General features: G+C 57.5%; 1 protein-coding gene across 2 annotated transcripts; it reads left to right on the top strand.

Moving 5' to 3' along the window:
* Positions 1–54: 54 nt before the first annotated feature.
* On the top strand, positions 55–13,603 carry FBXW5 (F-box and WD repeat domain containing 5). 2 transcript variants are annotated; one of them, XM_064677323.1, is made up of 9 exons: positions 55–118; positions 668–877; positions 3,108–3,265; positions 3,904–4,078; positions 5,368–5,516; positions 6,823–7,303; positions 9,844–9,991; positions 11,051–11,263; positions 11,716–13,603. In XM_064677323.1, exons 2-9 carry the CDS (start codon positions 688–690, stop codon positions 11,960–11,962), a joined length of 1,761 nt encoding a protein of 586 aa, XP_064533393.1. In that variant the 5' UTR covers positions 55–118; positions 668–687; the 3' UTR covers positions 11,963–13,603. The 2 variants fall into 2 exon arrangements, with proteins under 2 accessions (XP_064533393.1, XP_064533392.1); XM_064677322.1 differs by lacking the exon at positions 55–118 and having other exon boundaries at positions 523–877.
* The last annotated feature ends 74 nt before the right edge of the window (positions 13,604–13,677 follow it).

The raw sequence follows: 13,677 nt of genomic DNA, 5'->3' as shown, positions 1-13,677 counted from the left end.
TCTGTGCTCGATCTGTCGGGGCTGCGGCGGGACGCGGCGCCCTGATTGGCGGGCGGGGGCGCGCCCGGAGCGGCGGCCGGAAGTTGGGGGACGGGGCGGGGGCAGTGGAGCTGCCGAGGTGCGGAGGGGGACCGGGAACACGGGGAATACTGGGAACGGGGGGGAACGGGGACAGCGGGAACGGCCCGGGAACACGGGGAATACCGGGAACGGGGACACAGCGGGAACGGCACGGGGGGAACGGGAATACCGAGAACAGGGGGGAACGGGGACAGCGGGAACGGCACAGAGGGACCGGGGATACCGGGAATGGGGACACAGCGGGAACGGCACAGAGGGACTGGGGATACCGGGAATGGGGACACAGCGGGAACGGCACGGGGGGAACGGGAATACCGGGAATGGGGACACAGCGGGAACGGCACGGGGGGAACGGGAATACCGGGACCGGGGACACAGCGGGAACGGCACGGGGGGACCGGGAATACCGGGACCGGGGACACAGCGAGAACGGCACGGGGGGACCGGGGATACCGGGACCGGGGACACAGCGGGAACGGCACGGGGGGAACGGGATACCGGGAACAGGGAATACCGGGCACGGCACGGGCGGGCCGAGGGCCTCCGCGGTCCTCGTCCCCTGACCCCGCGCCCCGCTCGGCCCCAGCGCGGCGGCAGAATGACACGATGGCCGCGGGCGGGCCCCGGCTGCCGGACACCGTCCTGTTCGAGATCTTCCTGTACCTGGACCACGCCGACGTGCTCTCGGTGGGGCTCGTGTGCCAGCAGTGGCGCGCCGTGTCCCGCGACGAGTTCCTGTGGAAGGAGCTGTTCTACCGCTACTACCGCGTGTCCCGGGACGTGCCGCGGCACCCGGGTGAGCGGGGGGCACCTGCCCTGAGCCGGGAGGGACACTGCGCTCCCCCACCCGTGGTGGGGCGGTGGAGCCCCCCGAACCGTCCCCTCAGCTCTGCCACTGTGCTCCGAGCTGGGCTGTGCACGGGAGGGGCTCTGGGACTGCCCAGACCCTTCAGAAATGGGGTCAAAGGGCTGAAAATGCTTCCCTTTCCTTCCCTTTCACAGAAAGGAGGTGTCTGGGCTGCTCTCAGTGGCTGCAGCCCAGAGAGATCCCGGGAGCAATAGTGGGTCGCCACACATTGCTGCATCCCAGCTGGCCTGGGGTGTGGGAAACCACTGCTGGCTTGGCCTCACCAGGACCTTGCAACCCCCAGCTGGACTGGGCACTGCCACAGCAACACTGGCTGCCCAGGGCTGTGCAGAGGGGCCTGTGGCCCTGTGATGGCACTGAGGGCACATGCTGAGGCAGCAGCTGCCCCACTGTACCAGGGCAGGTGGGGCTCGATCTGGGCTCACAGCAGGAACTGAGGGAGCCCCACATGGCCATCCCTGTCCAAGCTGTCAGAGGGCTCCAGGGTGGCAGTCATGTTGTCACAGCTCTGCTCCCTCTGAGCATCCAGTGCTGGAAGCAGTCAGTGCAGTCTGGAAGGGTGGCTGCACTGTCACATGCTGGGACAGGCCTTGGGGACCTGCCAGCAGGAACCCCCGCTGCCGAGGGCAGTTTCTTTCAGAGCCCAAGCAGCCTGTTCCCAGTATGCTGCAGGGGGCTCCCAGCAGTGGCTGAGGGAATTGGGTCCTTGATCGAGAGTTGCAGTGGCTACAGAAGAAATGCCAGGAAATATAGGAAGAAATGCCAGGGATCAAGCAGCAGGAGCCCATCTCCCTGCACCAGGAACACCAGAGCAGAAGGGCTCTAGGGAGAGGTGGGATGTGGATGGGATGACTCAGGCTGCATGACTTCACTCCTGCAGACCTTGGGAGTTCTGTGGGGCTTAGGACATTCTCTTTAGGGTTTATCTGAGACTCTTTGACCAGCCTTGTTCCCTCCCAGCCTCCTAGAGCTGGTTAGTCAGCTGCCAGCCCTGTTGTTGAGCACTAATTAGGATGGAGCAGTTGGTGTAGCTCAGTAACATATTCAGGCACCTCCCTGGCTGCTGGAGCTGTAGGCACCCTCCATGAGGCAGCAGGACAGGGACAGCTGGCAGGCCTGGGAAGGGAGTTTGGTGAATACCTCTGCCAGCTTGCTTGCACTGGGCAGCTCCACAGTTGGGGGAATGGTATCCAGTGGGTCTGTAAGAGGAAAGGTTGGGGTTGCTTGGCCAGGTGGGGCCTGTCCAGGCTGTTTCCCAGCCACATGGGCTGGGCCCAGGAGGTTTAGAGGAGCCTGAAGTGCCCAGGCTGCGAGCAGCAGTGGCATGTGCTGGTATCAGCTGGTCCCTTCCTCTAGGACCAGGTGCCTCCCGGGCTGCAGCACGTTCCAAAAAATCCTTCGGTCCTGTTCAGTGTCACTAGGAAAGTTGGCCCTTATCCATATACATGCCTAATCCTCTTTGCTTCTTTGGGATTTGCTGCTGCAAGAAGTTTGTAGGCTGCCTGGCCGGGCCCTTCGTTAAAAATCTTCTTTATTTGTCTCTTCACTGGTTGTCAGTGGGACTGCTGTGAGTGTACCCCAGGCTGTGCTGCTGCAGGGCTCCTCCTCTTCTGGCACGCTCTGTCCAGCTCCCATTCTTCTCTCTCGTTCTTTCAAGTCTCTTATCTCATGGAGATGTTTTTTTTTCTGGTCCCAGACCCTTTCTAGAACTGTCTTAATTCTGCATTAGACAAGACAGAGATAATCAATGCGGAGCTGGGTATGGTGAGGAGCAGCTTCCCTTCCTGGTTGGTTTGATTGTGCTGGAGCATGTCTCCCTTTGGAGGACTGTTTTATCCTGGGCAAGGTTTTGGTCTGATAGCCAGCAGCTCTGCCCTGGCTGTTTCAGCAGAGTCTGTGCTGGTTTGGAAGGTGTGATGTGGAGCTGTGTGGGTACTGGCAGAAAGGCTTTTTTTTTTGTGGGGTGTTAGGGAAGCTACTGAGGAAAATGGTGAGTGCTGGTAACTCAGCTGCAGCCATGCGTTGGTGCCCCAGCAGAGCTCCTGGCATTGCTCACAGGAGCTAGGATTGGTTTATTAAAGACTGATGCCGTGTTTAGCCCAGCTCTGTGCTTCCCTCCGCTCACACTCCTGTCCCGTGTCCCTGCTCTGTGTTGCAGCTGCTGTCTCCTGGTATGATGAGTTCCAGAGGCTCTACGACACCATCCCTTGCGTGGAGGTGCAGGCCCTGAAGGAGCACAGTGACCAGGTTTTGCACCTCAGCTTCTCGCACTCTGGCTGCCTGTTTGCATCCTGCTCCAAAGACTGCACAGTCAAGGTAAAGTGGCAGGTGCCCTGCCCAGCCCTTCCAGATGTGGTTTCAGTGGTACTTAGCCCTGAGAGCAGCCTTTGGGAAGGTTGTGGAGAGGAGAGGTTTGACCAGATGTCCCTGGACTCAGGCTGGCTCCTGCAGATGCTGAGCTGTTCTCAAAGCCACAGAACTAATGACTCTTGCAAATGTAGCCTTGAGGGCTGTGGATTCCAGCTCCAGCCCATTTGTGTGGAGGTAGCCAAAGTGCCTGCCTGGTGCTTTCTAGGTGCAAATCAGTGCCCTGTTGTGACCTGGGTCTGACAAGGAGTGGGGAGATAATGATCCACTGCAATAGATGTCTTGCATAAGTGGTTGTCCTGGGAGAAATCTCTCTGAACACGTTGGAAACCCAGGTGCGACAGCAGCATTTACTACCTGAACACCCTCTCTGACCAATGGAGCAACAGTTCTCCATTTAGCCCCTCCAAATTTTCTGTCAGGGAAATGGGGAGTTCTAACAGGAATATGGGGACTGGGAGGCAGTTAAATGGGGTTTGTGATATTGTTTGTTTTTCATGTCCTGTTGAGTGCTGGCAGAACAGATAAAGTGGAACCACTCTCAGGCTTCTCAGCAGTTTCCTACCTGTTTGTCCATTTCTCTGTAGGTCTGGAGCAATGAGCTGGACATCTCCCTGCAGCACAGCTCCAACATGAGACCATACAACTGGAGCTACACCCAGTTCTCCCAGTTCAACTCTGATGACTCCCTTCTGCTGGTATCTGGTGTCTTTGTGGGGCCTCACAACTCCTCCTCAGGGGAGATCGCTGTGATCAGCATGGGTAAGTGCTGCCTTCACAAGGGCTCCCAGGAGGGGTGAGTGCTGGGTGCTGGGCTTCCCTTCTTCTTAGGGTGTGCAGTGGCCTTCACCTCAGCTTGTCCTGACACCCAACACCTGAACTAAAGGGTTCCAATCACAGTTTTGGAGGGGAAGCCTTACAGACAGCCTTAACTCTGCTCGGGTCATCACGACAGCACCTCAAGGCAGTGTGGCTTGTATTTACCCTCACTTAACCCTTGCCAGACTGTCACGTAGGACAGAAGTTATCCACCTTACTTGTTGTCTTGAAGCTCCTATTTCTGTCTCATGTGGTGCTAGGCATAGAACCATAGAACCCCAGAACAGTTTGGGTTGGGAGGGACCTTAAAGTTCATCTCGTTCCACCCCCTACCATGGGCAGGGACACCTTCCACTATCCCAGGTTGCTCCAAGACTTTTCCAACCTGGCTTTGAACACTTCTAGGGATGGGGCAGCCACAGCTTCTCTGGACAACCTGTGCCAGGGCCTCACCACTCTCACAGGGAAGAATTTTTTCCCAATATCCCATCTGCCCTCTGTCAGTGTGAAGCCATTCCCCCTTGGCCAGTCCCTCCAGACCCTTGTCCAAAGTCCCTCCCCAGCTCTCTCAGAGCTTTTTTAGGCACTGGAAGGGGTTCTAAGGTCTGCCTGGAGTCTTCTCTTCTCCAGGCTGAACACCACCAGCTCTTTCAGCCTGTCTCCAGAGCAGAGCAGAGGTGCTGGATACAGCCCTCAGACCATCTTTTTGGGGCCCTAGTTCCACCCTTAAGTCTCACATGGCTTTCTGAGGGGCTGTCACCTGAGCCTCTTTCACCTCTTCTGCTGCAGCCCTGTGCATGTGGCTAATCCCCACTGAATTATCTCTCACCATCTCTGTGCCACAGTCCCACTGTGCCAGGAATCAGGAGTGCACAGCTGCCTTGCTGGGAAAGGCCCTGAGCACTGGGAGTAGGAGTGAAATTCCATGTGTGTTTAACTCATTCTTGTCCCCTGGGTCCTGCTCAGGGAAAGGCTGGGAGGTTGGACTGCTCTCTACTCTGGCTCTGTCAGGCTGCCCTGTTGTCTTGGTTTCCCTTGTCAAGGTCTCATCACACGTCTCTCTAGAAAAGAGAAATAATGTGTCTCCTTAGCAGTGGCTTGAAGCTGGATGGAGGTTAGCAGTGCTGCCTCAGTGCTTGTCCTGCAGAGACCTGTCCTGTAGACAGGCCCTGTTTCTCCAGGGCCCTTGCTGGGAGTCATCGCCTCACACTCGTGTTTCCCCTCTCTTCCAGAGAACTTCACACTACTTTCCAGGGTGAGGAATAAACCCTATGATGTGTTTGGCTGCTGGCTGAATGAAACCAACTTGATCTCAGGCAATCTGCATCGGATTGGGCGCATAACCTCCTGCTCGGTGCTGTGGCTGAACAATGCTTTCCAGGTGAGCTGCCTTCCTTCCAGCTCCACAGGCAGTGCAGCTTCCTGCTGGCTCCTGGGGGAGGAAAAGCTGCAGGGAAGGATGGCCCAATCCTCCTGTCATCCCTGTTTGTCTCCTCTGACTTGTCCTCAGGATCCTGAGCTCAAGGCAACCCTTGCATGAGGCTTCTCCACGCTTGGTGTCATGGTATCCACTGTAATATTCCGACTCTGCCCTCAGATCCCATTAACTCTTGCCCCATTAATTAGACTGAGGACTTGACTGCAGTGCCCCAGAGCATGCATTGCCTAACAGCTGGGCTGCTAAGGTCCTTGGTAGTCTGAAGCTTGGCCTGGGATGGCTGTAGCCTGGCATGTGTCCTAACAATGGCCTTTCTCCCACTTGGTTGCTCAGGGTATTTTTCCTGGGAGCTGGAGCAGCCTGAGCTGATCTCAGCCCTGCCTGGTCTTGCTGAGGTTTCTCAGGCCAGGTACTGTCTCTGATGCCATGGTGAGACCTGGAGAACCATGTGTGCTGGCCTTAGACTGCTTGTTTATTCCCTGGCACTTGGCAGTCGTGTTCCTCTTCCATGTTTGCCCTCTATCTCAGTGTCATAGCTGCATGTCCCCATTTTTTGTGTTTTTAACGTGGTGCTGACCCCATGTGAAATCTTCTGGTAGCAGAGACTCTTCGCACAGCCACATCTCCATGCTGCACTGACCATACAGCATTAGCCCTTCCATCCCTGAGAGGCCAAGAAGGTCCTTGCCCATGATGGGGGTGTGGGAGTGCAAATGCAGGCTGGGAGCAGTGAGGCAGGGAGGGACCTGCTGCGTCCTGCTGCAGGCTACAGGCATACTCCAGGAGCACGGGGGTCCTGTGCCACTGCTGCTGTGAGCCAGAGGGATCCTACTTCATGCCTTTTGCAGAGGCCTTGTCCTGAAATCCTTGTAGATTATAGAATGTAGAGTACCCTGAGTTGTTAGGGACCCACAAGGATTGAGTCCAACTCCTGGCCCTGCACTGTAAAGCACCAGTTAGCACCAGCTGATGACCTCAGGCTGGGATGGCAGCAGGGCTGCCCAGCCTCTGTGCTTCCCAGCTCCACTGTTGCCTGCCTGCAGGAATGTTTTGCCTCAATATGTCTCCATCCAGGAGAGGAAGGAGCTCAGCAGAGCTGGCAAGCCTCAAACCAGTTCTTGTGCCAGTGCTCCACATGCAGTGTGAAAGGGTCGGTGGTGGCTGGTGTCCCTGCTCTGGCTCAGGTCTTGGTTTGAACTGTGGGAGTGATGTGGGGTGGTTCCTGCTCACTTCTCCCCTCTGCCTGTAGGGCATCGAGTCTGAGAACGTGAATGTAGTGAAGAGACTGTTCAAAATCCAGAACCTGAACGCCAGCACCATCCGGACCGTGATGGTGGCTGACTGCAGCCGATATGATTCCCCGGACCTGCTCCTGGACTACGAGGAGCAGCTCGCTGCTTCCTCCACCTGCCCAGTCTTTGATCTTGGCAGTGACAGCGAGGAAGAAGAGGCCAAGCCCAAGCAGCCTCCAGAGCCAGCCGTACAGGAATTGCCGGATGCCGGGGGTGTGCCGGCAGAGGACGGGCTGCAGCAGTTCTTTGATGATATCATGGGGGGCCACATGAGGCCTGCCATGACTGACACAGAGCTGGAGACAAAGGTGGCCGAGCTGTTTGTGCGTAACAGAACTAAACCGCCTGAGCCAAACCTGCTCCCCACGGACAGCAGTAGCAAGACTAAGTACTTAATCTTCACCACAGGATGCCTCACCTACTCTCCACACCAAATAGGTAAGGCTGGGGCTGAGCCTGGGGCAGTTGGCCAGCCTGGGGACATGGGCTGCAGCTGGGCTCTGGACTTGGGTCCGGAAAAGACCTGGTCTCTCTGCTGCCTGTTTGTGAGGCATGAGCTGCAGTTTGCTCAAGGTTCTGAAGGGGGTTCCACCTCACAAGCACTTGCCTGAGGGTTGTTTTGTTGCTGTCAGGATGACACGTGGCCAAAGTCATGTTGAGGGCTGAGCAGAAGATCAGGAAGGAGCTTGTGGTTTAAGGACACCAGCCACTAGCTGGTGCAGGGGGAGAGTGGCGCTTGCCCTGGGAGAGGTGTGTGGAGGGACCTTGGTCCTGTTCTCATGTGGGGATGGAGAGGGCATCAAGGGAAGACTGGTCTGAGCAGCGTGGAGTTCATGTGCATGTTGCTTGTGCAGTGCCCCCAGTTCTGGGTGTCAGTGCCCTGCCTGCCCCTGACCCTTGCCTGCCTCCCCTCTGCCCGGTGTGGAACCACCCTCACATGGGCTTTCAGCCTCAGTGAGGCACTTGGGCACCCCTGCCCTGGGACTAGGGGGGGTTTCACAGGGGGTTATTCACTGCCCCAGCCAGTGTTTCTGTGATGAGTGATGCTAGGCAGCTTGCAGCCTCCTTGCTCAGTGGGGTACAACGGAGTGTGGGTGCAGCATGTGTCAGGCAGTGCCATTGCTGGGGACCTTGTCCTGGTTTAAGATGTCCCTTTCTCATCTGGGGTGCTCCTGTTGAGGCACCAGGACTAGCAGAGCCTGAATTTACAGAAAATCAGCACAGTGGGGAGCAGGAGCAGGTAGTCTGGCTGCTTTCCAAAGAGACCCTAAAGCTGGCAGAGAGGTAAAAAGGACCAGAAATGTAGGGAAGGAGAGAGCTGCTCCCAGGCAAGACTCCTGCGAAACCACAGTTTTAGTTCCTTTCGCTGCTTGCACAGTTCCAGTCTTGCTTCCCTGCTGCAGAGTCTCTTGACCTTCCTGTGACTTGGTCCCACACCAGCACCACCCAGTAAGGTGGGAGAAGGCAGTTTACAGAGCTGTAGACAACTTGGAGAAGAGTCACTTGGTCTTTGCCTACTTCGGTTGGGAACATGGCTTGGACTGAGTGAGCTCTGCTCCATGCTCCTGCTCCCTGGGCTGAGCTAGGGCTGCACCCAGATCCCCTGGGCTGAGCCGAGGCTGCCACACACTGAGGCAGAGCCTTTGGGCTCCCAAATTCCTGTTCAGGCTCCCGAATTCCCACTCAGCCTCTCAGGGCCAAAGGGATTTGTTTGATACCTTTGAACTCTGTGACTCCCTGGCTGGTGGCCAGCGCCCGCAGCACAGGCTGCTGCTCACAGGGCTGGACGCTGGCTCGGCTCCTGGCCCGCCATGAGTCACTGCAGTGTCATTTGGCCCTTGGTTTGTGTGCCCTGGTGTGCCTGCTCTGTGCCCCCAGGACCTGAAGGAGCTCGCTCTGTGCTCACCTCCCATGCTGCTGCTGGCACACAGCCCTGTTCCGGCCCGAGGTCCTTGAGCTCCCATTCCTTGTGCTGGTGGCAAGCTGAGCAGCTTGTCCTGCTAACTCATGTGTGTCTGAGTTTGGAACTGGGAGTGTGGTGCTGTGGAAGGGAGGATGAAGATGCTGGTGAGCAGTGCCAGTGGGGTGGAAGAACACTGGTACTGTCCTGAAGGCCCTGGGCTGCCCAGGCTCAGAGACATGGATGCTGGTAATGGCCTTTGACTTGAGGTACAGTGGTGTGTCACTCCTGTCTTGTTGCGCTGCAGGAGAGGGCTAAAATCAAGGGTATTGTCAGCAATTCCCTCAGAGGGCTGATGAGATGGGCCAAGCCATCTTCTAGCTCCTCCTGGACCTGCTGAGGATGAAGGCTGTGTGTGCCCAGGAGCTGCTGAGGCTCACAAGGGTCCTCCAGGAAGCTGTTGGAGATGGTTTGTGTTTGGGACTTCTGGCAGAGCTGGAAAGGGACTGGGCTTGACCCATCTCATGTGTCTCCTTTAGTCAAGAAGTTCAGAAGCTACAAAGCACTTGAGCACAGTTTCAGTTTAAGCGTCTGTTCTTGGAGCTTTCTGGGACTGACTTGCGCTTGGCAGCATTAGGAGAAAACTCTGCCCCAGCCAGTGCATATGCTGGGCTTCTCCAGGCCAGATACTGCAGGAATGGGCCTGACCCGGGGATTCATTTAGGAGAAAAACCTTTCTGCAACAAGTGTGTCTCCTGGGCCAGCGCAGCTTCCTTGTGCTTTGGAGCTGGGCTGGGGCGAGGTGTGGCTGTACCCACAGGTGCCGGGCATCTCCCTGTCTGAGGTTGAATGTGCCAGTGTGTCACTCACAGGTGGAGTCCTGACCCAAAGCCCACTTGGAGAGCTGAAGGAGCCTGACCAGGACAGCAACCCTGTCCCAGTCCTCAGCCAGCGAGCTGGTTCTCCCTTCTTAGCAGCACCAAGGGAAGTCCCTTCCTGAAGCCTGGGGACTCCCCCAGCCCTGCTGCCTGCTGGCAGTGGCCTGTGGAACCACCTCCCTCTTCTCTCTGTCCCACAGGGATTAAAAGGATCCTGCCCCATCAGATGACAACCGCTGGGCCGGTGCTGGGGGAGGAGAGGCGCTCGGATGAGTTCTTTGACTCCCTGGATCACGTCATTGACATCCATGGGCACATCATCGGCATGGGCCTGTCCCCTGACCACCGGTAAGCGTGGGCGGCTTCAGCCACTGCCAGGGTGGGCAAGAGGTGCTCCTGCACTCTGTGGGGTGACCAGGAGAAGAAATGACTGTGGTGGATGGAACAGGTGCCTGCTGATCCTGGCGCTGAAGGCGTGTTGTTACCACTGAGCATCACTGCTGGTTGCAGCAGGAATGTGTTTCTGAGCCAGCTCAGTATGGGGTCAGCCCTTGTGAGAGGGGAGGACCTGCCCACACAAATGTGTCTTATTCCTGAGGCAGATCGTCTGTAGAATCCTAGGATAGTTTGGGTTGGAAGGGAGCTTAAAAACCATCTAGACCCCACCCCTTTGGCATGGGCAGGGACACCTTCCACTACACCAGGTTGCTCCAAGCCTTACCTAACCTACCCTTGGACACTTCCAGGAATGGGGCAGCCACAGCTTCTCTGAGCAACCTGTGCCAGGGCCTCACCACAGTCTCTGGGAAGAGTTTCTTCCCAATATCCCATCTAGCCCTGCCCTCTGGCAGTTTGAAGCCCATTCCCCCTTGTCCTGTCATTTGAGGCCCTTGTCCAAAGTCTCTTTCCAGCTCTCCTAAAGCCCCTTTAGGCACTGGAAGGAGCTCTGAGGTCTCCCTGGAGCCTTCTCTTCTCCAGGCTGAACACCCCCAGCTCTCCCAGCCTGTCTCCAGAGCAGAGGGGCTCCAGCCCTCAGAGAATCTCCGTGGCCTCCTCTGAACTTGCTCCATCAGCCCCATGCGCTTCCTTTGTTGGGGGCCCCAGAGCTGGAGGCAGCACTGCAGGTGGGGTCTCACCTGAGCGGAGCAGAGGGGCAGAATCCCCCCCCGTACTTGCCCACAAGATACCCCCATCCATCCTTAAAGATAGGTTTAATGGGATTAGAGAGGCATGACCTGACCCCTAGAGCCACCTCCCAGGTGTGGTTGTCCTTTCCAAACATGGCTAGGAGCGTTTCAGCGCCTGTTCCCCTGTTTCAGCCTGGACTGCAGGCTCAGTGCCTGTCATGCCAGGGGCTCTGTGAGCTCTGTGGCACGGTGCAGGTGACCCCTCCCTGCCCTCCCCAAGGTACCTGTACGTGAACAGCCGGGCCTGGCCGCGGGACTGCGTCATCTCCGACCCGATGCAGCCTCCCCCCATCGCCGAGGAGATCGACCTGCACGTGTTCGACCTGAAGACGATGAAGGAGGTGAAGCGAGCCCTGCGTGCGCACCGGGCCTACACACCCAACGAGGAGTGCTTCTTCATCTTCCTGGACGTCAGCAGGGACTTTGTGGCGAGGTGTGTGGCAAGTGGGTAGGCAGGATCCTGACCCTGCATCCGCAAGGGCCTGAGGCCATTGTTGCAGGACAGCTGGAGTGAGCAGGACACTCCTGTGTGTTGGGAGCAGGGCAGGGAATGGAGTTGGATAGAGCAGAGGGACTGAATTGGAGGATGCTGATAAAGGCTGTCTGCCCTGCTCCTGCTGTAAATCTCTGGGGAAAGGGTAAATCTGGGGTTGTGGCGTGTTTGGTGGTGGGTGGCAAATGCCTTTCTCAGGGCCTGCAGGTGTTGTGGGGGCCCTGGATTCCGGAGGGAGCTGCCTGCGTAGGGTGAAGCTCTGGAGGTGGGGGCTGGAGCACCCTCTGCCCCCATCCCCACGGCAGGATGGGAGTGGCAGTGGCAGAGTGTTGGGGCTGCCGGGCTGACGCCCTGACCGGCGTGATGCCCTGACTGGTGTCTCTCTGCCACAGCGGGGCAGAGGATCGACATGGCTACATCTGGGACCGGCACTACAACATCTGCCTGGCCAAACTGCAGCATGACAACGTGGTGAACTCGGTGGCATTCAGCCCAGTGGAGCAGGAGCTGCTGCTGACAGCCAGCGATGACACCACCATCAAGGTGTGGCGGTCCCCGCGGGCTGTGCGCATCCGGCAGGCCAGGAGGCCCCGGCCCCGGAAACTGCTCTTCTCCTGGCTCATGAACCAGAAAAGCTGAACCTAGGTACACCTGCTCCTGCAGCTTCCTCACTGCAGCACCTCCTCCGGAGCTCTCAGAGCCCTGAGCCCTGCACAGAGATGAGCTCTGGGCACACAAATCCCATGGCTGAGCCAGGAGGAGCCCCAGCAGCAGGAATTGCCTCCTCCTTGGAGCATCTGCTTCAAAGACAGAACATAAGAGCCGAGGGGCCTATTCTGGGCCCATCGGGCAGCAGCTGAGCTGGTCACTGCAAGGTGGGCTCCCCACAGCTTCTCACCAGCACTGCTGCTTGGGCACAGTTCTCTGGGTGAGCTCTGGGCTTGGAGGACACTGAGGCATGTCCAATGTAGGTCTGTGTGAGGTTGGGATGTGACTGACCCTGCCGGGAGCCGCCGGCTGCAGAGCGCTTGGCAGGAGCCGTGGTGCAGCTGCACTGCCTGACTTTAACATAGGTGTTTTATTGTGTGTTTGTCCAAAACCTCCACGGGCAACTCATCTGACTGCTGAGGAATGCTGAGGGCCTCCTCCCCATGGTGTCTCTTCCTAGGAGGTGGCAGGAACTGGGGGGCAGTGAGAGGACGGAGGGGAGGCAGGGCTGGGGGCCTGGCTGGCCTCCACTGCCTGTTGATGCCTCGTTGGGAACTGCGTGTTTATATTGCCAGTTTCGAAACTCGGGAGCGGGGAGGGCTGGTGGTAACATGGTGCTGGCTTTGCCTCTGTCTTCCTCTGCTGAGTAGCACTTCAGTAAGCTATGGATCAATGAACGTATTTATTGTGAGGGATCTGCTGTCCCATTCTGGGGCACCCGTGAGGATGGCTGGTGGGGCTTGTTGTCACCTCCCTCCCATGCTACCCAAGTTATGGCACTTTAGCTTCTCTTGGTAAGTTCTCTGTGAATAGGTGTAGGCACCCACAGGTGCTGCAGGTATTCATTCACCTGCAGGTGATGGGGACGGAGTCCTCCTGCCTGCAGTGACAGCTGAATAAGCTCCCTGTCCCTGGGGCTGACCCGCTGTGGGTGGGGGCTCAGCTCCCCCAGGATCCTGAGGTTGGTGGGGCTGGTGACTTTGAGTGATTATGGACTTAGTGGACTCACTGTCTGTCCCTGAAGCTTCTCTCCCCACAGCAGGTACCCAAATGTCAGAGTCTGAAATGAAGCTCCTAATCTTGACCTGGCCTAGCCAGGGCTCCCAGGAGCTGCTGTCACTCCTGAGAGTGGGGCTGGGAAGAAGCTGCAGCCCGGGCAAGGAGAGGTGTTTCAGGGTCCCCCTTGGGAGCCCCCAGCACAGCCTGGGGTTACAGATAGACCTGACAGAGGTGGCAGCTCCTGTCATGATGGCACTGATGGCTTTAGCAGTCCCTGCAGCAGGAGGGTCGGCAGCCACAATTCTGCTGTGCCCCAGCTTCTTCCAAAACCCCCGTACTCAGGTTTTCTGTCATGAATCAAGGGGTTCCTTCCTCTGTGTGTGTGTGTGCACGCACAGGCTCCACATCCCGCTCTGTGCAGTCACACAGTGAAGGAACAGCCTTTCCCTTCTCCTCTCCCAACTGTGAACTCTCCACCCATGGCTTGGTGCAGCAGCGAGTGAGGCACCAAGGGGTTGTTTGTACTGAGTTTTGCTCTTCACTCTGGCATTGAATAAATACTCTGCTAAAGCATCTCTGCAATGTGAGCTTGTTTTTTGGAGTGCTGCTCTGCTGAGGCAGAACTGAGGCCAGGACTGTCACAGGGC

This window comes from Pseudopipra pipra, chromosome 20, assembly GCF_036250125.1.
Source record: "Pseudopipra pipra isolate bDixPip1 chromosome 20, bDixPip1.hap1, whole genome shotgun sequence".
Classification (NCBI taxonomy): domain Eukaryota; kingdom Metazoa; phylum Chordata; class Aves; order Passeriformes; family Pipridae; genus Pseudopipra; species Pseudopipra pipra.
The sequence above is the reverse complement of the archived record's forward strand: the minus strand, read 5'-3'. Positions and strand labels throughout refer to the sequence as shown.